We start from the raw sequence: 23,237 nt of genomic DNA, 5'->3' as shown, positions 1-23,237 counted from the left end.
TTAATTGCAGTTCACAGTAGGCCACAAGCACTTTCAGTTCACTGTGCACCCCTTTGGCCTTACCAACACCCCTCTGGTGTTCACCAAGGTGATGGCGGTGGCTGCAGCTCATCTGTGGAGATCAGTGATATCAGTCTTCCCATATTTTGACGACTGGCTGTTAAAGGCAAGCTTTGCCCAAACTGTCATCTCCCACCTCCTGACTATGGTAGAACTCCTGCATTTTCTGGGGTTCACTATCAACATGCCAAAGTCATACCCAACTCCCTCTCAGATGCTCCCTTTCATCTGAGTTGTTCTGGACAGTTTCGGGCTTATCCTCCCAAGCAGCGAGTCCAGGATATTCAGGCTATGATGCCAATTTTTCAGCCTCTATCCTGGATTTCAGTGAGAATGACTCTGAGGCTGCTGGGCCTTATGGCCTCCTGCATCCTGCTGCTGACACATGCTGGATTGTATATGCGTGCTCAGCAGTGGGACTTGAAGTTCCAGTGGGCGTAGCATCAGGAGAATCTTTTCGACATGGTCTAGATCTCGGAGGAAACTTAAAATAAATCTGCAGTGGTGGTTAACTCACCAAGATTGGGCTAGAGGCATATCCCGCTCCCTTCCCCAAACAAATCTGACAGTAATGATAGATGCAACACTCCTGGGATGGGGCGGCCATCTGGGAGAGGTGATCAGAGGCATCTTGTCTCCGGCGGAAGTGGAGCTCCATATCAAAATGCTGGAGCTCTGTGCGATCCGCCTGGCATTGAAAGCATTTCTTCCCTCTATCAAGGGAAAGCTAGTGTAGGTGTTCATGGACTATACCACCGCCATGTGGTACTGCAACAAGCATGGCGAGGTAGAGCCGTGGACCCTTTGTCAGGAGGCTCTGCACCTCTGGACGTGGTTGGAACAGCAGTGCATATTCCTGGTGGTTCCACATCTGGCGGGCTAACAGATTGCCAGAGCGGACAAACTCATCTGAAAATGTCTAGCAGATCACAAATGACCCCTCCTCCCGTAGGTGGGCAAGGTCTCTTTCAGCCGCCCACAGAGTGAATAGGCTACAGGCTTTTATCATCTGAGCTGCCCTACTTTCTATTTATCTTGGCAAAGTGGTGCTTCGCACTAGGGCCTCTCCTCTGCCAAAAGTGCTCACGCTTTTTCATGCTGGCCAATCTGTCACCTTGTCTACTTTTTACACACACCCACATCCTTCTAATGAAGAAGAGAGACTGCACCGCCTGTACCCAAAAAGAGAGTTGGTGGTCTACCTTGATCGGACAAAAGAGTTCTGGGAGGCTGTCCAACACTTTGTAGGGTATGTGGGTGAGAAGAAAAGGTTGGGCAGTGCAGAAGCGGACCATCTTAGATGGGTCATACTCTGCATTAAGATGTGCTAGCTACTGGGCAAAAAGCACCCCCACCCCCCCAAGGGTTTGCACACTTAATCTACCAGAGCTAAAACTGCGACCTCAGCACTAGCATGTGGAGTTTCGATCTTGGACATCTGTCAGGCAGCAACATGGGCATCTCTGCGCATGTTTACCAAACACTACTGCCTTGACAGTCAGGTCCGTAGGGATGGACACTTTGCCCAGTCAGTCCTGCAGGACTTTCTTATTTGAAATTGATTTGCAGGCCCATTTCTGGGGCTTGTACTGCTGGGGTATGTAGTCAAAGGTAGGGAATCTGCAGCAAGAAGTCTCTGTCAGAGTGACAAGTTAATTACCTTTGGTGACACCTTTTCTGGTAGAGACTATTGACCTCATTATGACCCTGGCAGTCACCAGACCGCCAGGGTCACTGTTGCGGTCGGACTGCTGCCAAAGTGGCGGTCTGACCGCGACATTACGACTGTGGCGAAAGCGCCACGGTCGAACCGCCTGGCTGTCTCAGTGGTTGTAATCCACAAGGACAGCGCTACTTGCTGCGCTGCCCTGGGGATTACAAGTCCCCTTTCCTCCATCCTTTGCATGGTGGTAGCCCCGCCATGCAAAGGCTGGTGGAAAGGGAGTGCCAGGACAACCCTGTCGCGCTTTCCACTGCCTGAATTATGGGCAGTGGAAAGAGCGACGATGGTGCTGCATCTGCCGCACTGCCACATTTGCGCTGGCTAGATTACGAGCCAGTGTCAATGTTAAGGCCCTGCGGTGAACTCCTAATCCGGCCGGCGGTGGTCTGGCTGCACTGGCGGCCTGATGGCGGTACAAGTTTGGCGGGTGGCCTCCAACACCCACCAAACTCATAATGAGGGCCTATATCTAGCTGTAGGTTCCTTACCGACCCACCCATCCCCCTGCTCCGCGAATGGATTCCTAGGGCCAGGGACTTCCCTTTCAGGGCCCTAGTTTTGACACACTGGTTGTTAGGGTTCTTCATGGGTCCACCTTTCTAGCTTGGAAAGTTGTGAAAAGAAACGGACGTCAGCACACCTGGGTTGCGCCAATATAGGAACGGCTACATCATTTCCCGCTCAATCGATGACGGATGCTGTGCCATACTAAGGAGGATAAAGCTAATGCTTCCCAGGGGAGTCTTCTTCTAAGAGGTAGAACCTGCAAAGGCCATCTGCATTGACATGGGTAGTCCCAGGTCTATGTTCCACTGTAAAGTCCATTTCCTGTAGGGAGATGGACCACCTAAAAAGTTTAGGGTTCTCACCTTTCATTTTTATCAGCCATCTGAGAGGTGTTTGGTCAGTTTGAACAAGGAAGTGAGTACCAAACAAGCATGGTCTCAACTTCTTCAGGCACCAAACCACAGCAAAGGCCTCCCTCTCGATGGCACTTCCAATACTGTTCCCTGGAGAGTAACCTCCTGCTAATGAAAGCAACAGGCTGGTCCTGGCCATCATTGCTGGTTTGGGACAGGACTGCTTTTGTCCCATGTTCAGAGGTATCTGTCTGTACAATGAACTGCACAGAGTAGTCTGGAGCTTTGCGAACTGGTGCTGAGCACATTGCCTCTTTCAGAGTGTCAAAGGCTTTATGACAACTAACTGTCTAGTTTACTTTCTTGGGCATCTTCTTAGAGACAATTCTGTGAGGGGGGGGTCCAAAAAAATAAATACCACTTCACAAACCTCCTGTAATAACCAGTTGAGCCAAGGAATACCCTGACTTGAGTCTGGGTGGTATGAGCTTCCCAGTCCAGATTTGTCTGGATCTTGGGTTGTAAGGGTTGCACTTGACCTCCACCTACAATGTGGCCCAAGTAAACAACAGTGCCTTGCCCTGTCTTGCGTTTGGATGTCTTGATAGTGAGGCTTCCAGACTGCAGGGCCTGAAAAAACCTTCCCCAGGTGGACCAGGTGATCCTGCCGGGTGGCGCTAAAGACAGCAATATCATCTCAATATGCTGCACTGAAGGACTCCAGGCCAGCAAGGATTGTATTTACCAACCTTTGGAAGGTGTCAGGGGCATTCTTTAAACCAAAGGGCATAGCAGTGAATTGATAATGCCCATCAGGTGGAGATAATGCTGTCTTTTCTTTTGCTCCTGGTGCCATGCGAATTTGCCAGTACCCTGCAATCAAGTCAAAGGTACCAAGCAACGTTTCTGCACCTAATTTGTCTATCAGCTCATGAACCCTTGTAATAGAGCAACCATCTGTCTTTGTGACAGAATTGAGACCTTTGTAGTTCACACAGAACCTCATTTATTTATTTCTACCCTGGCGATTAGGCTTGGGGACTAAGACCACTGGACTAGCCAGGGACTGTCTGAGGATTCAGTAACCCCTAAATCTAGCATCTTGATGACTTCAACTTTTTCCATGCATTCTGCCATCCAAGAGGGGAGGCCTAGTACATAGTCCACCACATCTTGCTTGGGTTTGTGGAGAGGTCTCTCCCAACCCTCCTTCACAAATGCAAGCGGTCCCCTAACAGGGTGGCCAAACAGAAGTTCAAAGGGGGAACCCAACTCCCTTCTGAGGCACCTCTCTGTAGGCGAAAAGCAAGCATGGCAAAAGGGCATCCCCTCTCCTTTTAAGTTTTTCAGGGAGTCCCATGATCATGCCCTTCAATGTCTTGTTGAACCCTTCAACAAGTCCATTGGTTTGTGGATGATATGGTGTGCTCAACTTGCAAGTCACCCCACACTCATTCCACATGTGTTTTTAGGTAAGCTGACATGAAGTTGGTACCTTTTATGGTACCTCTTATGAAACCCTACCCTGGTAAAGATACAAATGAGGGCTTTGACTACTGCAGAAGGGGAATTGCTTCAGGATACCTGGTAGTATGATCCGCTATTACAAGTATATATTGGTTTCCAGAGGCTGTGGGTGGTTCAAGTGGATCCACTATGTCCACACCAACCCTTTCAAAGGGAACCCTAATCACTGGTAGTGGAAGTATGGGGGTCCCTTTGGTTGGCCATCTGCCTTACCAACGGTTTGGCAGGTGACACAGGAGCTGCAAAACACCTTCACCTTTTGTGACATGTTGGGGCAGTAGAAATGGCTGACTAGTGTATTCCATGTTTTGGTTTGGCCCAGATGCCCAACTTAGGGGGATGTCGTGCTAGAGTGAGGATGAATTCCCTGAACTGCTGAGACATTACCACGTGCCTGGTGGCACCAGGTTTGGAGTCTCTGGCCTCAGTGTACAAGGGTCCCTCCTCCCAGTAGACCTTGTGGGAACCACTGGCCTTTCCCTTTTCCTGTGAAGCAGCTTGCGGCCTCAGGCCTTCAAGAGCGGGACAGGTTCTCTGTCCTTGGCAGAGCTGGTCCCTAGAGGCTCCTCCTGGGCCCAAGAGCTCTACCTGATAATGGCAAGCTCCATAGGCTCAGTTCCCTGTGCGGATTTTAAAACGTCTTCCTGAGAAGCGGAGTCCTTTGCTTTTTGCTGTACAGAATATGGTCCCCCAGTCTTTTTGCCCTTACTCTTGGAAGGCTGGACCATTAATCCAGACTCCAACACTTCTTTTTCAGCCTGACCTCAGCTTTGTGCTCTTGTCTTCACACACACACACACCACCTCAGGGATTCCCAGCATTGCTGCATGGGTTTTGAGTTCTACCTCAGCCCAAGCTGAGGACTCCAGGTCATTCCCTAGCAGACATTCCTCTGGGATTTCAGAAGAGACCACTACCTGTTTCAGGCCATTAACCCCTCCCCATTCTAAGGTCACCATAGCTAAGGGATCAACCTTAGTTACATTATCAGCATTGGTGACTGGATATGTCTGGCCAGCCAGATACTGTTCTGGAGAAAATAGTTTTTCTGCCACCATAGTCACACTGGCACCTTTATTTCTCAGTGGTTCTACCTTAGTCCCATTAATTAAGGGATGGTGTGTGTATTTTTTCATATTGGGGTGGGCAGACAGCAAGAGTGGCAACATCTACCCCATCCTCAGAAACTAAAGTAGTTTCATTGTGAGCCCTGATTTGCTCTGGGCACACTGTTGATCCCACCTGGAGACTGGCTATAACAGAGCTAGCTGGCACAATACTAGGGGAATTTTTTTTGCGACAGGCCAAGTCTCTAGTTTGGCGTCCATTCTACCTAGAGTTGAAACACCAGATCGTTTTGGGATCAAATTTTTTACCTTTGTACCCATGGGAAGATTGTGAAGAGGTTCAGGGCCCACCCTCCTGCTCAGATTTTTGGGGGCCTTTAGAAGACTCTTTACTTTAACCTTTAGGTGTCTTACCATCCTTCCCTTGGGGAGGCCTTGTAACCCCTTTCTTTTGGTCACTCCCAGTGGAAGTCTTGGTCACCATAGTCTTGACCCCGTGGTCTGCCTTCTTTTCCAATTCTTGGGGAGAAAATGGACATAGGTCTACCTGATATCGATGCAACTTTTAATTGAAGCAGTTACTTAAAATGTGTTCTTTCATAAACAGGTTATAAAGCCCATCATAGTCACGCACTTCACTTCCAATTAACCAACCATCTAGTGTTTTCACTGAGTAGTATACAAAATCAACTCAGTACTGGCGCAAGGTTTTGTGAGCCCTCCCCCCGAACCTAATTCTGTACTCCTCAGAGGTGAATCCAAAGCCCTCAATAAGGGTAGCCTTCCTGCTGTCATAGGATTCAGCATCAGCACCAGTGAGGAGCCTATCCCTAGACTTACCAGTAAATAGTTCCCAAAGGAGAGCTCCCCAGAGACACTCAGAAAGAAACAAGTAGCAGGTAAGTACCTGCGACTTCAGGCCACAGACCTGGGGGGTTTAGGACAGCACCGAGGGGGGGGGGGAGACACAGGTCAGTACCAAACACACACCCTCAGCACACAGGGGCAGCAGGGTGCAAACATAGTGGCAGGTGCCCAATGCTTTTCAATGGGGGAACCCCGGGGCTCACAAAGAGGCTGCAGGCTGGGTCCAGGGAGTCGGTTGCTGAAAACCAAAGGCTGGACAAGGAGGAGAGCGCCTGCTTGACGTTGCTGAACTTTCGGTTGGATTTCCCAAGGCCAGGGGACTGCATCTGCAGGGGTACCTTTGGGCGTCGGGAATCTTCGTTGGATCCGGTTGCAGTCTGGGGTTCCTCTAGATTTAGGCTGCAGGCATCATCGTGTTGGCCAGGATGGGTCAACCCAGGGTGGACTCGAGGTTGGAATCGCCTGGGGACCTTCGCTGGAACGGTGGGCCACCCGGGCTGTGTGCAGATGTACAGGGTTTGCCGATCCAGGGCGGTTCTGGAGTCCTTTTGGAGGGATTCTTCTGAACAGGGCCGCTGTCCTTGTGGGTTTTTGGTCCTCTGCTGGGCAGGCAGTGCACTGGGAGTTTGTGGAGGTTGCTGGTCATGCAGAATGTGTCACCTTTTTGTAACAGGAGTCTTGAAGCTGCAGACATGCTTGTAGGGCTGGGGCTAAGTCAGTTATCATCTGAATTCTTCACTGCTTGGGTCAGCTTTTCAGTCCTTGTTTTGTGAGTTTGCCAGGAATCTGAGGAACAAGTTTCAGGGGTGCCCCTAAATACTAGATTTAGGGGTGACAGGGGTCAGAGGGCAGTAGCCAATAGCTACTGTCCATGAGGGTGGCTACACCCTTTCTGTGCCTACTTCCTTTGGGGAGAGGGGGGCATTCCTATCCCTATTGGTCCTTCTCCTCCAAAACAAGATGGAGGATTCTGCAAGGAAGGGGTCAATTCAGCTCTGGACACCTTAGGGGTGGTCCTAGCTGCAGTAGATACTCCTCCATGTTTTACCTAAATTTCCTGCCGGACCTGCCACCAAAAGTGGGGCTTGGTCCGGGGCACGGGAATCTCCACTAGCTGGAGTGCCGTGGGGCATTGTAACAGGAGGCCTGAGCCTTTGAGGCTCATTGCCAAGTGTTGCAGTTCCTGAAAGGGGGAAGGTGTGATGTACCTCCACCCAGAGCAGGCTTTGTTCCTGACCCCAGAGAGCACAAAGGCCTTTACCTTTAGGTGTCAGAAACTTGTCTTAGTGTTAGGCTGGCATAGACCAGTCAGCCTTACACTAGTGGGTTGTGTAAATTACAGGGGGCATCTTGAAGATGCCCACTGTGTGCATTTTACAATAAACCTATCACTGGCATCAGTGTGTGCGTATTGTGCTGAGAAGTTTGATACCAAACTTCCCAATCTTCAGTGACGACACCATGGGGCTGTGGAGTTCGTAATAACAAACTCCCAGCCCATGCCACTGCACCTACAATGTCTAAGAATGGACTTACACAGCATATTGCTCATGCAGCTGTGCCCTCACCTGTGGTATAGTGCACCTTGCCTTAGGACTGTAAGGCCTGCTAGAGCGATGAATTACCTAAGCCACAGGCAGGTGTTTGTGGGCATGGCACCCTGGGAGGGATGCCATGTTGACTTTACCTTTTGCTCCCCACCAACACACACAATCTGCAATGGCAGTGTGTATATGTTTGGTAAGGGGTCCCTTTGGGTGGCACAATACATGTTGCAGTCCTCAGGGACCCTCCCTGGCCACAGAGCCCTTGGTACCAATGGTACCTTTCACAAGGGACTTAGCTGTGTGCTAGGGGTATGCCAATTGAGAAAACAATGGTACAGTTTAGGTAAAGAAAACTGGCGCTGGGGCCTGTTTAGAAGGATCCCAGCCACATCAAGCAGTCGCCATCTTGCTTCTTCCCTCTCTTGGAGTGGAAAAGGACAGCTCCTCTCCCTGTCCAGCCTGCAGTATAACCCCTGGTAAAGGCACTGTATTTATTTAGAGTGGTCTTTGTTGTTGGCTGATACTTTCCTGTGAGACAGCTGAGCCACGAAACCTCCCCCCCCCCCCATGGGCTGTGCTCAGAGTTAAGTCTGCCCCTTTGGAGTTATTAATGTCTGTTTACATCAGGCGCAGCCCTGTCACCTTCCAGTTGACATGGCTCAGTGTCAATTACATGGTGTATTTTCCTGTAGAATGTTTGGTGTGCTAATTCTATGCTTGATTTCTTAGGGGGCAACTCCACCAGCAGTGCTGTGAGAAATGGACTCAGGTGACAGAAGAAACACAAGCTAAAATGGCACGCATGGCGGCCGCAGCAGCCTGGGGCTTAGGTAAGCTGCTTTTGCCTTTATTATGGAAGAAAAATACAGCTGCGAGCAAAAGGAAAATGAAATAATATAGGAAACATAACAAGTAATTAAATTAGTAGAGGTTAATTAATGAAGGTAAGTGGTAAACTAGGAGAGAATGTATGAATGCTAAATATGTTGCATGAATAGTGAGTTGAATGTACAGGGAAAGATGAATGGAAATTGGGCTCTGGGTGTTTGCGGGAAGTTAATGGTACATATGAGTAGTGAAGACAAGTTAAGTGGTGAATATATGTTTGCTTGTAAAACAGAGATGCAGTCACATTTGTAGCTTAGTTTTACACACCACGCTGTTGGAAATCCCACTTTTGCCCATTTAGTGTTAAAAATTCAAGTTTTGAGCTTGCCATATTTGGCATACATTAGTGAGGTGATTCAAAGGTAATGCACAGTAAACCTAAAATAACTGCATGGGGGCATGGCCAGGCAACATGGCCGACAGGACGTGAGCCCTCGAGCTCCCAGCCAGCCTGCAGACAAAACCCTGAAACATTCTGGTAACAGACTTGAGCAATGAGTGAATTGATGCACCACTGCAAGAGCTGCTGCAGGAGCAGCGGCTTATACCGGGAGGCCGCCGCTGCTCGTGTCTGCACACAGAAATAGACGCAGGCAGTGATCGGGCCTGCCGAGGGGCCTACCTTGAGGTTTGCGGCAGCCTGTCAGGCCCGACTGTGGAGAGACTGGAGACCGCACCCTGGACCTGACACAGGGCAACGGACCTTCCAACCCTTTCCTGGACCAGGTGATCTCACACCGGGGCTGGCGCTCCGCGGAGGACTGCGGGCCCTGAAGTGGCAAGGGGCTCACTGTCCGCCAGGTTAGAGCCCTAATACATGGAGGCCCTGACGGCTGTCGCCCGCCTGCCGTGGAATGTAGAGCTCTGGCAGCGAGAAGATTGCGGGAGGGGAGATCAGCAATGTTCTCCCAGGTGGCAGGCCACGTTCGGCCAGATGAAGGCGCAAGTGTACATTCTGAAGAGGATGAGGAGGTCTGCCCACGCACCGCTGGGCCGGAGCACACCGGAGGAATCTGAGGCCACAGCAGCAAGTACTCGTGGGCTGTGGCACCTTGTGGGTGCTATTGGGAGGCATCTGGTCTCCCGCCCAGACAGCCATGGTAAGGCAGCAGTGACCCCAGAAGTGGTGCCTATGCACCGTGCAGCCCCCTGCTCCCAGCAGATCCAGTTGGTGGCCCTGGAGAACTCAATTTGCCCTGCCTGCAATAGGCCTGTATCCTGGGAGGGCCCTGTCATTGGTACACCCGATGGGTCCCCGTGGAGACTCATAGGGGCAGTGGCCCAGCTGGGAAGGGAGGAAGAGCCCTTAGCAGGGTGACCAAATCTCCCATTGGCCTCATCTTGTCTCTAGACACAGTCCTGGATCACACTGCACATGATCCTAATGGCTTCCCCCTTTGGAGGCCCTAGCTCCGCTACAGCTGGTGGCTGAACTGAGCTCCTGACAAATTGCCATTTAGGAGCCTATCCATCAGCTTCTGTGGCCCATTGAGATGGGTGTCTTGCGGCCCACAACACTTATATTGGGGCCTGGATTGCAGTGGCCCAACCCCACTCACCACCTCGTGCCCTGCCATTTACCTGAGTGCGGAGGACAGATCCCATGGGGCAGGCACAGCTTTTTGACTGTCCTCTTCTTCCATTCCTCTAAATGGACAATAGTGGACACTGAAGGGGGGGGTGGTGCTGGCGCTGCAGGGGGCCCTGACCAGAAGACGAACAAGTGGATGGAAGCGGGTGTTCCCAGTTCTGGGTGTGCTCCTGTTCTCATCGGACTGTTGCTGCTTTCCTCTGCTGGTGCAGTGCAGGTGCAGCGTTCTTGACGGCAGGGGTTGGCGTCGGCCAGGCACCCCAGGTAAGCTTGACCACAGGAGTAGGCAGCAATTCCAGAGGCACAGAAAGGCAAAAGATTGTTCCCCTTGATGCATCATGGGGAAGGACAAGTCTGCCCATGCTCATTCAGTAAATACGGTTACCCAATATACTACCCCGGCCATCACACTCAATGAATAACGAGTCAATCAGGGGACGCATTGAACGACTGCGTGTAGCTTTCCAGGGCACAACTGTTGGCAGCGATACATGGCTCCCGGACTGCACTGGAGCACATAATTGAGACAGTATCAATCAGTGTTAACCTCCTGTGTGCCGATCTCAAACACCGCGTATAAAGTCACGACCGCTGAGGGTAACATCGTCGAATTGCAGGGAGAAGTGGCTGCCTTTAAGTGTCAGATAGCACAGATGACCACCTCCACGATGGAGTTGGAAAGGAGAGCAGAAGGTGCGGAGGGCCGCTCCTGGCGCAGTAACATATGCATCCCGGGGTTCCCCAAGAAATCGGAGGGGGCCTCTACTGACAAATTATTGGAGGGTTGGGTGAGATCTGAACTCTAGGCTTCTGGATTGTTTGACTTTTTTGAAGTGGAGTCAGCCCACAGTGCATTGGTGCCACCCCGCCACCAGGGGCTTCATCTGGAGCCAATAAAGCCAAAATTCTCAACTACTGCGACAGGGACTGCATCTCTTCGATAATGGTAGGGTAGCTATCTACCCGGACTATACAAAACAGGTACAGGAACAGTGCAAATGAGCACTATAGTTTATGTTACTGAATCTGGTGAAATTGTAAGTCCCTGAACAGGGGAAGGCCCAATTCTTCGACCTCCTGGAAGAGGTGTGGGAATGGTTAGAGATGAGGGGCGTTGCGTTGCCGCCCCAACAGGGTTGCAACTCGCAGCGGAATTGGGGACCCAGTTGTCCTGGGGCCAAGCCACCACAACTCAGACCAGAATGATCCTAACACCACCCTCCAGGGCTCCTGGAAGATCATGGTCACTGAAGATGGCACCATGCAGCTCGGCACTGGGTCCTCACAATGACATGGATCAGTAGGGAGATCTACATCTGTCAGTTGATGAAGCAGAGACCAGGGTCCTGAACCCCACGTTAGGCTTTGTGCCTGACACTATGGTTGCCCCGGAGGTGGGGGGACAGGTGATGCTTGAATCTGTGATGCAATGTCCATTTTTGTGAGGATGCGTGGCTGGGCATGAGTAGGCAGGAACTCAGAGGGTTTGGGCGCTAGCAGGGATCGACTGCGAGGAGAGTTCCAGGTCGGCACCGTAGACTGATAAGACAGTGTTCCTTGTTGTGCTGACTGTGGACGCTTAGACTAAAGAAACACAGGATAGTAATGGAGAACCATGTGAATGTATACTGTGTGGATATCATGCTGAGTTGAACAGTTTGAATTGCGATACAGGCGTAGGCTACAGCTGGGATGGGCCTATATGGTCGACTGGATGGCCATTTTGGACGGGAGTATTGTTTGTACAGTTTTCAAGGTTTATATTGCTTGTTTGATTTAGTATTTTCTCAGCAGCAGTATGGATTTGCATGGGTGAGAGGCTGGTACACACTATTGCTCTGGGTATGTGGGGTGACTGTACACTCCTAACCTGGAATGTCCTGGGACTGGGTACTTATGTCAAATGTCACAGATTACTCACCTTTCTCAAACGCCATAACATAAGCATAGCATCAGGGTTGTGGAATTTAATAAAATATCTACTATATTATATTATATATAATATATATATCTAATATAGCTGGGGGTCGCGTAACTAGTTACAAGACTACTCCATGCTAACTAGTTACGCGACCCCCAGCGAACCTCTGTTAGGGATGGATGGCAGTTCCTCCTCCCTTTGTTTTCGATACTTGTTGGATAGAGTGTCAGACCATTGTCTCTGTGCCACTCTCCTGATTGTTTTTAACCTTGGCCTCAACCCCTCGTAGTGATTAATAAATTTACCCTTGGTTGGGATTGTGAGCCCATTTTTACTCGTTAGTGTGACTCTCCTTTTTTTCCAAACCCACTCTTGGGTTGTTGGCATCATCGATAAAAGATCTCCGGCAAAGAGCCCCCCTTTGGGGGGTGCCCGTCAGACATTGCAGCGCAGGTCTGACAAGGAGCAATGCCGATGATGAAGCATGACACCCAGTTGGGTGTGTGAGGTCTTTTGCTCCTAAAGTTTAGGACTCAGTTGTATTTCGTTACTCTTTTTTCTTCTTTTGGAACAGTGTATTTGTTTTTGTCATAGTAATAACCCTGGGAGGATATACACTGGACCATTATCCCTCCCTATCCCCGTTTATCAATTTATGACATACATTGGACTGGAGGACGCATGGCTCCTACAACATCTCGTACAGAGGGTATACACCTGCCAGTCTGTAACATATATAGTAAACTGAACAGAGTGTTGGTGGCTGGGTTTCCTTGCCTGGAAGGCATCAGGATAACCCATCTGGCACAATTCTTGGCTGATCATTGCCTTGTCAGTTGCACTGTGGCGATGGGAGGCACACCACAAGGACTGCGACTCTGGCGGATGCCTGGAGATATTCTTGAGGCTCCAGTGGGACGTGAGGCACTCTCGCAGACCTTGACTGGCTACTTTGCATTGAATTGGGGCTCCACTGGGAGTAGAGCCATAGAGTGGGAGGCTCTTAAGGCGCTACTGTGGGGCACGTGAATGGGTACAATTTGCGATGTGCGGCTACAACTGCAGGCAGAGTTCATCAGGGAGGAGTCTGCACTCGCCAAAGTGCAGACCATGAATCCATTCACAGCAGACACACTCAGGGAGGAGGAGATCACGGTACAGGGGCGCATAATGGATATATGGGACCGTCTCAATAAGTACACCCTGAAGCAATATCTGCAACAACTGCATTGAGAGGGAAACAAATCTGGGTATTTCCTGGCCTGGATCCTTCAAAAGGAGCATACCCCGCCACTGACAATGCATCTAACCATGCGGGCGATGATAGCGTCACCTCCAGAGTGGGTATTGTGGACATGTTCCGTACACACCTACAAAGAGATTACACTACAGACCGGCTATAAACACTAATATATATACTCTGTTTGTGGAAAGTTGAAATCTCCCCAGACTCAGGCTAGTGGCGACTAAGGAGCTGGATGAGCAACTCGCTCTGGAAGGGCTTAGAACGGCCTTGAAACCACTTCTGCTTTCCAAGGCCCCCTGGTGCGACGGGTTCCCATTGGAATCCTATCAGTTGTACTCAGCCCCCTTCTTGTCTGGCCTCCTCGAGTTCTTCCTTCAAGCCATGCAGGTAGGACTTTTGCCACCCACCATGCGGGAGGGTGAAAAATGCATGCTACTATAACCGGGAGGGGCTGCAGATAGCTCTTCTACATATAGGCCTCTCACGATGATCAATTCAGACGTGAAGGTGATTTGCAAGTCACTGGCCAGCCGCTGAATGTCCCATATGACGCAGTTGGGCCACGAAGACCAGTATTGCTACATTCTAGATTGAAGCACCAGCAGGAACCTCAGATGGTTGACTCGTGTCATATACAAGGTTGAACACAGTGGTGAGGATCTTGCACTGGTCGCAGTTGATCTGGAGAAAGCCTTCGATATGGCGGACTGGGGCTACTTGCTTGAAGTACTGCGACTTACGGGCTTTGGCCCGCAGTCTGTGGCTGAATTCGGCTGCTGTATACGGAACTGTCTGTAAGGGTGCACATGGGGCGATGCTGCTCAATGCCCTAGAGGCTAGGCCGCGGAACGCGGCAGGGCTGTCCATTGTCGCCACTTCTTATTTGCCCTCACCATAGAGCCCATGGCAAATTGGATACACAGAGAACTACAAGACTGTATTATATAGATTAGAGGCACTCCACATATTATTTCGCTCTATGCCGATGACACCTTGTTCTATCTCTCCTCCCCGAGAAACTGTACTGCGCTTGCTGTGGATGTTAGACAACTTTGGGAATTTTTTAGGTCTTCAGCTTAACCACAACAAATCCCTGTTGTTCCCCTCCCCGTCCCTCCCTAGACTGTTTCCCGACAGACCACTTAATGGCGCTGGCGCTGCGCTTGGAGATGAAACAGTTTAGGTACCTCGGGATTCAAATAGTGCACACACAAAGACTACTCTAAAACTAAATATAGAAAGAGTCATTGAAGCATTGAGGTCATCTGTGTCCTTCTGGAATGACTTGCACCTCTCCCTGATGGGGAGGATGTCCATAGCCAAAATGGTTCTCCTGCCCTGTTGCTTGTATGTATTGCAGAACTATCTATGCCCTCTCCCCTCGCGACTCTTCAAGCAGTTAGACTCCATTCTTAAATCCCTGCTGTGGGAGGGTCGTCGCAGTCGAGTGGCCTTGACGACAATGACCAAAAAGTACGAGGATGGATGGGTTTTTAAGTCCCGCAACTGGATTTATATTACTACGTCGCACATCTTCAGTATGTGACCGATTGGCTGGATCCGGGTGATAACTGGAAAAATGTCTATTGACCGGTAGTGTAGCAGTGGATCGATTGCCCAAACTGCTGATAGAGTGTGTGAGGGTCTCTGCGGAATCCCATACATAATTCAGCAGGCAGACAATCTAGCAACGATTTGCCCAGGTAATCTTCAAGTGAGCCCCATTCCTTACGGAGTTTACAGTCTGGGCCCTGAAACCGGTCCTACAGATGATAGACAGAATGTCCTTCAGAGCATGGCAGGATGGAGGCTGTACCTATTTGGGGGATTTATACCATGGAGAGATTTTTATCTCCTTTGAAGAGGCTTGCTGAGAATTCTCTCTCGGCCTGGTCATTTTCTGCACCAGGCAGGCCTGGCCGAAATTGCTAGAGCTTCTTGGCCATGCTACCCAGAAGCTCCTGCACCTACGCAAACTCTGGGAATTCTTTTGTGCTGTGGTTCTGGTTGTCATCTGATCACACTACTGTATAAAGCTATGCGTGCTGATGCGGAGGGGACCACTCCGTGGGTCTGCACGGCACGGGACATAAACCTAGGGACTCCCTTAGAAACGGGGGACTGGATACTGGTCAAAGAGCTCACACATTCATTGTCATTTAATGCTCGCCTCCAACTGATACATTATAATTTTCTACATAGAACGTATCTTACACCCAGGGACATACATCACATATCCCCACCACAACCTGATAGTTGTCCCCCGCCTGGGAGCAGGGATGGGGTGGGCAGGGGAGGTCTTAGGGGGGGCAGGGGGCGTTGGGATTGCTAATGTCCTCCATTTAGCCTGGCAGTGCAGGGTGATACAGGACTTCTGGACTTAGTTTGTTGCAGACATCAACTGTTTTACACATTTAAACATGGAATGCACACTACAGTGTTGTCTGTTTGGCAGCATTAAGCACTCGCAGGGCAGGAAGATGCCATACAAATTCCTACAATTTGTGTTAGTCTTAGCCAGGCAAAGGGTAGATATTTCAATAGCATGACACAGGGATGTGATGGAGTAGACCTTGGGAGAGGAGATTCACATGCAGCGCAACAGACGCGATGAGAGGGTAGTAGATGATATAACTGAGTGGAGGGATATGTGCTCAACCTTTCTGGACCTGGACTCTGAAATGGTGTCAGAAGGCAGTGAAGGCACGACCGAATGAGCACAGTGGTGCATGGGGATGTAAGTAGAGCATGGAGTGCACAGTATGCATCTGCACTGATGAGAGGGGGTGCTGGCAAACTGTTTGACACCAACCAACAGGTTGGGGAACGCACTTACTTGGCCAATGGCCCTGCTGCCACATAGTAATTTTGCTTCATGTTTGCTATGTTGTTCACCAAGCATATCATGGCATGCTGCTTTACGTAGTGTTTTGCTATGAAACTGAAAAATTTAGGTATTAAAATAAATAATTGGACACATCATGGTTTATAGCAATTTGCAAAAGCCTCAGCAGGGTTGAATCTGGTACAAGGTTTGTGTAATAATAAGAGTTGACTGATGTTATTGGAATTTTATATTCAGTGGCCTTCCAGTCCTGGAGGTAAAATTGTCACTCAGGTCAAACTTCTCACTTTTTAATTTAAGATGGTCTTTTCCTAGCAAACTAGTTACTGAGAAGTCCGAAACTGTAGTCTTTTAATCATGTTTTGATTTTATTTTTGGTGTGAGGAATCTTTGTCCAGATAATGTAGAGATATAAGACAAAATTGTAAGTATCTAATGCAGATGCACCATTGCTGTTTTTTCTGTATAGGCCACAGTCTCTACATATAAAACAGAGAATTCATCACACACATAAAGAACATTTTAAAAATACACATGCCCCACTAAGCCAGTGTGCAGTAAGGTACTTGACCCACTCCCTCCAACAGACAAAATAGAAGACAAAATCTAAAGCAGCATAGCAGTGGGACTTGTGCTGCAGTAAGCATAGGTGGACGAATTTAAATCTTTCTTCCTCCCCCCCTCAATCATTATCATTCATGCAGAAGGAGGTTAAAAAGGCCCTTCTTCTCACCCCTCTGGCCTGAACCGACTGGTTACAGATTCGTAACTGATCATGAGTGGTGCGGGCTCATCTTGTTTTGCTAGTATTGATCTTTGTATAAAGTCTTTTGTGAATGATTAAGATTGACTGGTCTGTAATTTGTTGTGGTTCTGTGATGCTCGTTCTCCTTGACAACTTCCACATAGTGTTTTAGTCATTTGGGCCCTGGACTGGCCTCCTGTTTTGATCAAGGGCTGGCTGCTCTACCTCTAGTTAGTACAGTTTCTCATTTTCAAATGCTTGTTCCTAGCAATTTAGTGTGTATGACTGTCTCAAGGGGATGTTTCTAATGAAGTATATCTCTGTGCTGATGAAGATATTTTCTTTTCTAAGTTCAGATGAATAAATGTCCTTGGTCAAAAGGACTGGTGTTTATTCTCATTGTGTGGCAGTTGTGGATTTAAAGTAATTCACCCTCCCCAGCGTTAAACACTGCCAGCCTAGCCTAAGGGCTGAGTGTTTTTCTTCTTCTCTCCTCAGCCATGCCTAAGTGCTGTGGATGGATACCTTTACCACTGATCCCCAACCTCACTCAATGTCATGAGGACGATTTTTAGGTTCCATAGGGGCAGCTAAGAACTGTCCTGGTGCCATCATCACCTCCTGGCCTTGTCTTAGGGCCGGGAAAGTGTTGGTGCTCCTTCAAACCCACATAATTGTTTCATTGCAGTGGAAATTTGTTTCTACCACCATCTCCTAATTTGCCCAAGAGTGGAGGAGGTTAAGAACGCAAAGCAAAAGCCTGGTTTACCTGCTAGCTGTGGCAGGCCCTGCTCACCACTTGTGTTCACTAAGAGTGTAAGATGTTTTCTAGTCATCATGCCTGTCTAAGTTCTGGGAGTGATTACTAGGTCCTTCCCATATTACCAAAGGGCAGGGGTGTAGTATTCGCTCTTCCCTCATCTCGCCGAAGGGCGGGGTTAGTGTGTGCTCCTCTCATCCCACCTTGTTCAAGGGTGCGGTCCCACTCTGCCATAGCGTGTAATATATGGTGGGACACAAAGGTACAGAGCAGCTCACACTTTACCTACCCCTCTTTGATTCCGAGCATATAGCTAGGGTTGCTCTGATTTTAAATCAGTACAACAGTGGTAAGAGATTAGGTGAAAGCAATATCATAAGTTATGAATTTTCAGTCTTTTTAGGTTTTGTAATGTGTCCAGCATTGAACCCCCATCAACTTTAATACCATAAGTGTGCATGTGCACAAGGGGTACATATACAAGGGTAGTGATGATTATGGATAGGAAATGAAGTTTGTGTGGTGTACATAGGAGAAGGGGGTGAACATTAACTGCACAGGGAAAGCGAATGTAAATAGGGTTGCAATAGTTTGTGTCTCACTGCATGTGTTGCTTTACTCCTCTCTCAGGTCAGTGGGACAGTATGGAGGAATACACCTGTATGATCCCCCGGGACACCCACGATGGAGCTTTCTACAGAGCAGTCCTGGCACTGCATCAGGACCTATTCTCATTGGCACAGCAGGTAAAGATAAAAACCTTTCTGACAGCAAGAACTGTGCTTGCTGGTCGAATTATCACCTCTCAGGTTACTCACACAAGAGCCTTGTAATTTCACTGCATGGCAGCAGGAAAGGCCAACTCCAAAGACTAAAGTTCTTTATTTTTCTGAAGATTTGAAAAAATTCTAGAGTGTGTAGAGAGCAGTAATAGTTTAGAGTGAATGGTGAGACTGAGAATTATAAGTTAGAGAGAGTGATGGTATGCCATTAGAGGTCATAGAGGATCAGTGTTGCAGGAGTGATGCGGAGGAAGGAAGCAGGATACATTTAAAGCTGAAGTTTGTAGATGTCCACAATTTGGGGTTGGTTAATGGTTTGTTAGAAAGCAGGCTTTGAACCATTCTGTTGGTGAGCTGGCAGTTGAGTTGAAGCAGCGGGTAAAGATGTATGAAAGAAATTGTAGCTGAAGGGTGAAGAATAAAAAAGCAGTTCATGCAAGGATAGTAACAGTGAATATTGAACAAATTTACTCCAGAGAATGTGAAGGCCATTTGTAAAGCAGTGACTCTTGCATGCCTTCTGCAGTAATCATGCTATTCCCCTTGGAGGCACTGGAAGGACTGTATTCCCCACCCTCTCTCCAGTAAATGCTCTCCTTCAGGAATATTCTGTAAATTTCTGTTTTATATTATAGTGCATTGATAAAGCCAGAGACCTTCTTGATGCAGAACTGACTGCCATGGCTGGGGAGAGCTACAGTCGAGCATACGGAGTAAGTATTGGACTTAATACATCTTACCTCTGTCTCACTTTTCTCTTTTGGGACATCATTTGTGGTTCTTTATTCTGGTATCTGTTTTTTGTTTTTTTTACCACTTCTCACTGTTAATCCTTCTTCTGTTTTTTCTTGATGTCCGTTTTGTTTTCACTATATTTCTTTGCATTTTTTTTTTACCTTTCTGTAGTTCCTGCTCTGTCATTTGCCTGTCCTTTTCATTTCTCCTATCCTTTTTCATTGCTCCCCCATGCCTTCATAATGCCTTAGTCATGTGGGTATGCTGCAAATCAGGCCATTTCATTTGCTGCCTGAGGGTGTCCCCTGTAGGAAGCTGGCTCTGTATATACTATACCAAAATGAGGCACAGTGTGTACAGAGTCCAGGGGTTCCCCAGAGGCTAAAGTAGATGATACTAATGCTCTCTTTTGTGGTAGTGTGGTTGAGCAGTTAGGCTTTTTAGAGGGTAGTGCAAACTATTTGTTGTACACACACAGTCAAGAAATGAGGCACACACTCAATGACTTACTCCAGGCCAATGTTTTTATATAGCAAACTTTTATTTTTGTTTCTTTATTACTAGAACCAGAAGGCCTTTGTTGCTGGTAAGTACAGTTTTAAGTAGGTATCAGACATATGTATCAAATGTACTTAGTTTGGGTTTTGCAAATAAAGCAGTTAACAAGCAAGTAACACTTTTCAGTTTTAAAAGTTGACAGTGCAATTTTTCTCAGGAATCAATGCAGTCCTAGGGGAGGAAAAGTGTTAATACATTTAGCAGGTTAGTACTCGACTTACGATCCCAGTCTTCAGGGGTTAGGATGTCCACAGATCAAAGTTCAAGTTGACCCCAAAAGTGCACCACCAACAAAACGGGAACAGCTGGGTGAAGAGATCAAAGTTGGCATCGGTTTTTTTAATGGAATTCTATGAGGACTGGGGATGCTCAGTAGAAAACAGGTTGCAGGTTAGTACCCCCAGTTTCAGGACACAGGCCTGGGGGGATTAGGTCAGCACTGGGGGGCCACAAGTCATCACGAAACACACACCCTCAGTGGCACATGGCCGCCGGTTTGCAAACACTATGCTGGACACCCAGTGCTTTTCAATGGGGTACCCTAGGGAGGCGGTCACAAAAGATGCTGCAGGCTGGGTCCCGGGGATCGGTTCCGGAAAACCAAGGGCTGGACAAGTAAAAAAGTTGCCCCGTGGGTGTTACTGGACTTTCAGTGGGATTCCCCAAGGCCAGGGGGCTGCAGGTGCCAGGGGTGTCTTTGGATGTCTGTCTGATCCAGTCATGGTCAGTGGGGTCCTCTTGATTTAGGATGCAGGTGGCATCATACTGGCCAGAAGGGGTCAACCCAGGGTGGATTTGAGGTCGGAATCTCCTGGGGACCTTCTCTGGACCGGTGGGCCACCTGGACTCAGGCCGTTGGCATCGGGTGTAGAGCGGCAAGGCTCCCAGAGCACTAACTGTAGTACCCTGGGTGCACATTAGTAGGAGTCCTGAGCCTTTGAGGCTCACTACCAAGTGTTTCAGTTCCTGCAGGGGGGGGAGGCTTAGTTCCCGACCCCAGAGAGTACAAAAGCTCTCACCACATGGAGTCAGAAACTTGTCTGTTAGTGGCAGGCTGGCATAGACCGGTCAGCCCTCCACTAGAGGGTTGAGTGAAATACAGGGGGCATCTCTAAGATGCTATCTGTGTGCATTTTACAATAAATCCAAAACTGGCATCAGTGTTGGTTTATTGTGCTGAGAAGTTTGATACCAAACTTGCCAGTCTTCAGTGAAGCCATCATGGAGCTGTGGAGTTCATAAATGCAACTCCCAGGCCATGTACTTAAAATGGCTGCACTGCACTTACAATGTCTAAGAATATACTTAGACACCGCAGAGGCAAATGGCTCATGCAGCTCTGCCCACTCCTGTGGTATAGGGCACCCAGCCTTAGGACTGGAAGGCCTGCTAAAGAGGTGACTTAACTATGCTAGAGGAAGTGGTTTGTGGGCATGGCACCATGGGAGAGGTGCCATGTCGACTTTACCTTTTTCTCCCCACCAACACACACAGTCTGCAATGGCAGTGTACATGTGTTTGGTGAGGGGGTACCTTAGGGTGGCACAATACATGCTGCAGCCATCCCTGGCCACAGAGCCCTTGGTACCACTGGTACCTTTTACAAGGGACTTAGCTGTGTGCCAGGGGGTGCCAGTTGTGTAAACAGTGGTACAGTTTAGGGAAAGAGCACTGGTGCTGGGGCCTGGTAAGCAGGATCCCAGCACACATTCAGTCAAGGTGTGTGTGTGTGTGTGTTTTGGGGTGTAACTATGCCAAAAGAGGCACTTTCCTACACCCCCTTTTCTGTCGGGTCACTGACTTCATAGTTTAGCAGACCTAGGGGGTCATTCTGACCCTGGCGGTCACCGACCGCCAGGGCCAACGACCGCGGAAGCACCGCCAACAGGCTGGCGGTGCTTCCTGGGCCATTCTGACCGCGGCGGTAAAGCCGTGGTCAGAAAAGGGGAACCGGCGGTTTCCCGCCGGTTTTCCCCTGGCCCAGGGAATCCTCCATGGCGGCGCTGCATGCAGCGCTGCCATGGGAATTCCGACCCCCTTCCCGCCATCCCGTTCCTGGTGGTTTTTACCGCCAGGAACAGGATGGCGGGAACGGGTGTCGTGGGGCCCCCTAACAGGGCCCCATAATGATTTTCAGTGTCTGCTTTGCAGACACTGAAAATCGCGACGGGTGCCACTGCACCCGTCGCACCCCAACAACTCCGCCGGCTCCATTCGGAGCCGGCTTCATCGTTGCTGGGTCTTTCCCACTGGGCGGCCTTTTGGCGGTCGCCCGCCGGCCCAGCGGGAAAGCCAGAATGGCCGCCGCGGTCTTTTGACCGCGGTGCGGTCATTCGGCGGTGCCCGCCGCGGTTGGAATGGCCGCCCTAGTGCTTTACCGAGGTGGTGTACAGTAAAGAAAATCCTGAACTGCATACCTAATGTAAAGAATAATGGAAACAGAAGTGCTTGCTCTTGTGGATACCTGGGATATGTAGTTTTTTGCTGCTAAGTGACCCGTTCATTTATGACAATAATGCAATATAGTGTATCTCTGATGCAAACCCCTGTTGAGGGGGAGGTTGGGTTGATAGACGGTTTAAGCAAGAAAGGGAGGGAAAGAAGGAGCAGCAGAAAATGATAAAATGCAGTGATGCTGCAATTAAAAAAGGTAAACAAAAAACAGGACGCTTGGGAGTGGTTCCCCATCACTTACAAGAAAATGGTGTGACAAATAAAAAAATAAAAAAATTCCAGCACTGCAGTATTTCAAAAGCTGAAATATTTAACATCAGGACTTTTTATTAGGGATATTGCTGTGGATATTTTAACAGAGAAATGCTGAGACCAAGGTTTCCTATTCTAAAACTCCAAGTGTTGGAGAGCAGGTACATTGTGGCTGAGGTAATGAGAGAGGCTAGGTAGGGTCTTAACACTGAGTAAGGGGCTAGGTAGGCACCTGATGAGGTGACAAGGTTTAGGTAGTATTTTTAAACCGAGGGATTAGAAATGGTTCTGAGATTTTTAAAAAAATGTGACTAGATAGGGTCTCTAACTGATCAGAGGTGTTAGATACTTAAAGTGCTGGTATGAAGTTGGACATCATTGCATCGAAGTATTGTAAAGGGTTCTCTAAGTGCTATAAAAAGCTACATTCTTTCTCCATCCTTGTATCTATTTCAAGAGTTTGTGCATTATACCTGCTTTTCACTAAACCTTAACCCTGCTGAATGGCATTAGAGTGGTAGCTTTCCTCTAGTATTAAGTCTTGCAAGGGCTGGCAACCTCTTTCTTACACAGGACTTTACTCACAATATTATTTACTAGTTGCCTGGACCTGCAGGAATGTGAAGTTCATTATGTTTAGTACAAGCAGCGGATGGAATGTACTGATGATAATGATAAGCATTAAATATATTACTGACTCGCCACAAGAATGAAGATAGCTTACACATTTGTATGATACCGGCACCGGATCCTGTACTATTAACTAACCCCTGTTCTTCCGTTCCTCATTTTTTGATCTATCAATTGAT

At 48.7% G+C, this 23,237-nt stretch overlaps 1 protein-coding gene across 2 annotated transcripts in view; it reads left to right on the top strand.

The window, feature by feature from the left end:
• Positions 1–23,237, top strand: part of MTOR (mechanistic target of rapamycin kinase) — a 1,113,749-nt gene that overhangs the window by 663,124 nt on the left and 427,388 nt on the right. For both annotated transcript variants that reach the window (XM_069241238.1, XM_069241237.1), the window contains 3 exons: positions 8,381–8,481; positions 18,278–18,393; positions 19,065–19,142. In XM_069241238.1, coding sequence (XP_069097339.1) covers positions 8,381–8,481; positions 18,278–18,393; positions 19,065–19,142 — 295 coding nt within the window. The remainder of the gene's footprint in view (positions 1–8,380; positions 8,482–18,277; positions 18,394–19,064; positions 19,143–23,237) is intronic.

This window comes from Pleurodeles waltl, chromosome 6 (genome assembly GCF_031143425.1).
Source record: "Pleurodeles waltl isolate 20211129_DDA chromosome 6, aPleWal1.hap1.20221129, whole genome shotgun sequence".
Lineage (NCBI taxonomy): Eukaryota > Metazoa > Chordata > Amphibia > Caudata > Salamandridae > Pleurodeles > Pleurodeles waltl.
The sequence above is the reverse complement of the archived record's forward strand: the minus strand, read 5'-3'. Positions and strand labels throughout refer to the sequence as shown.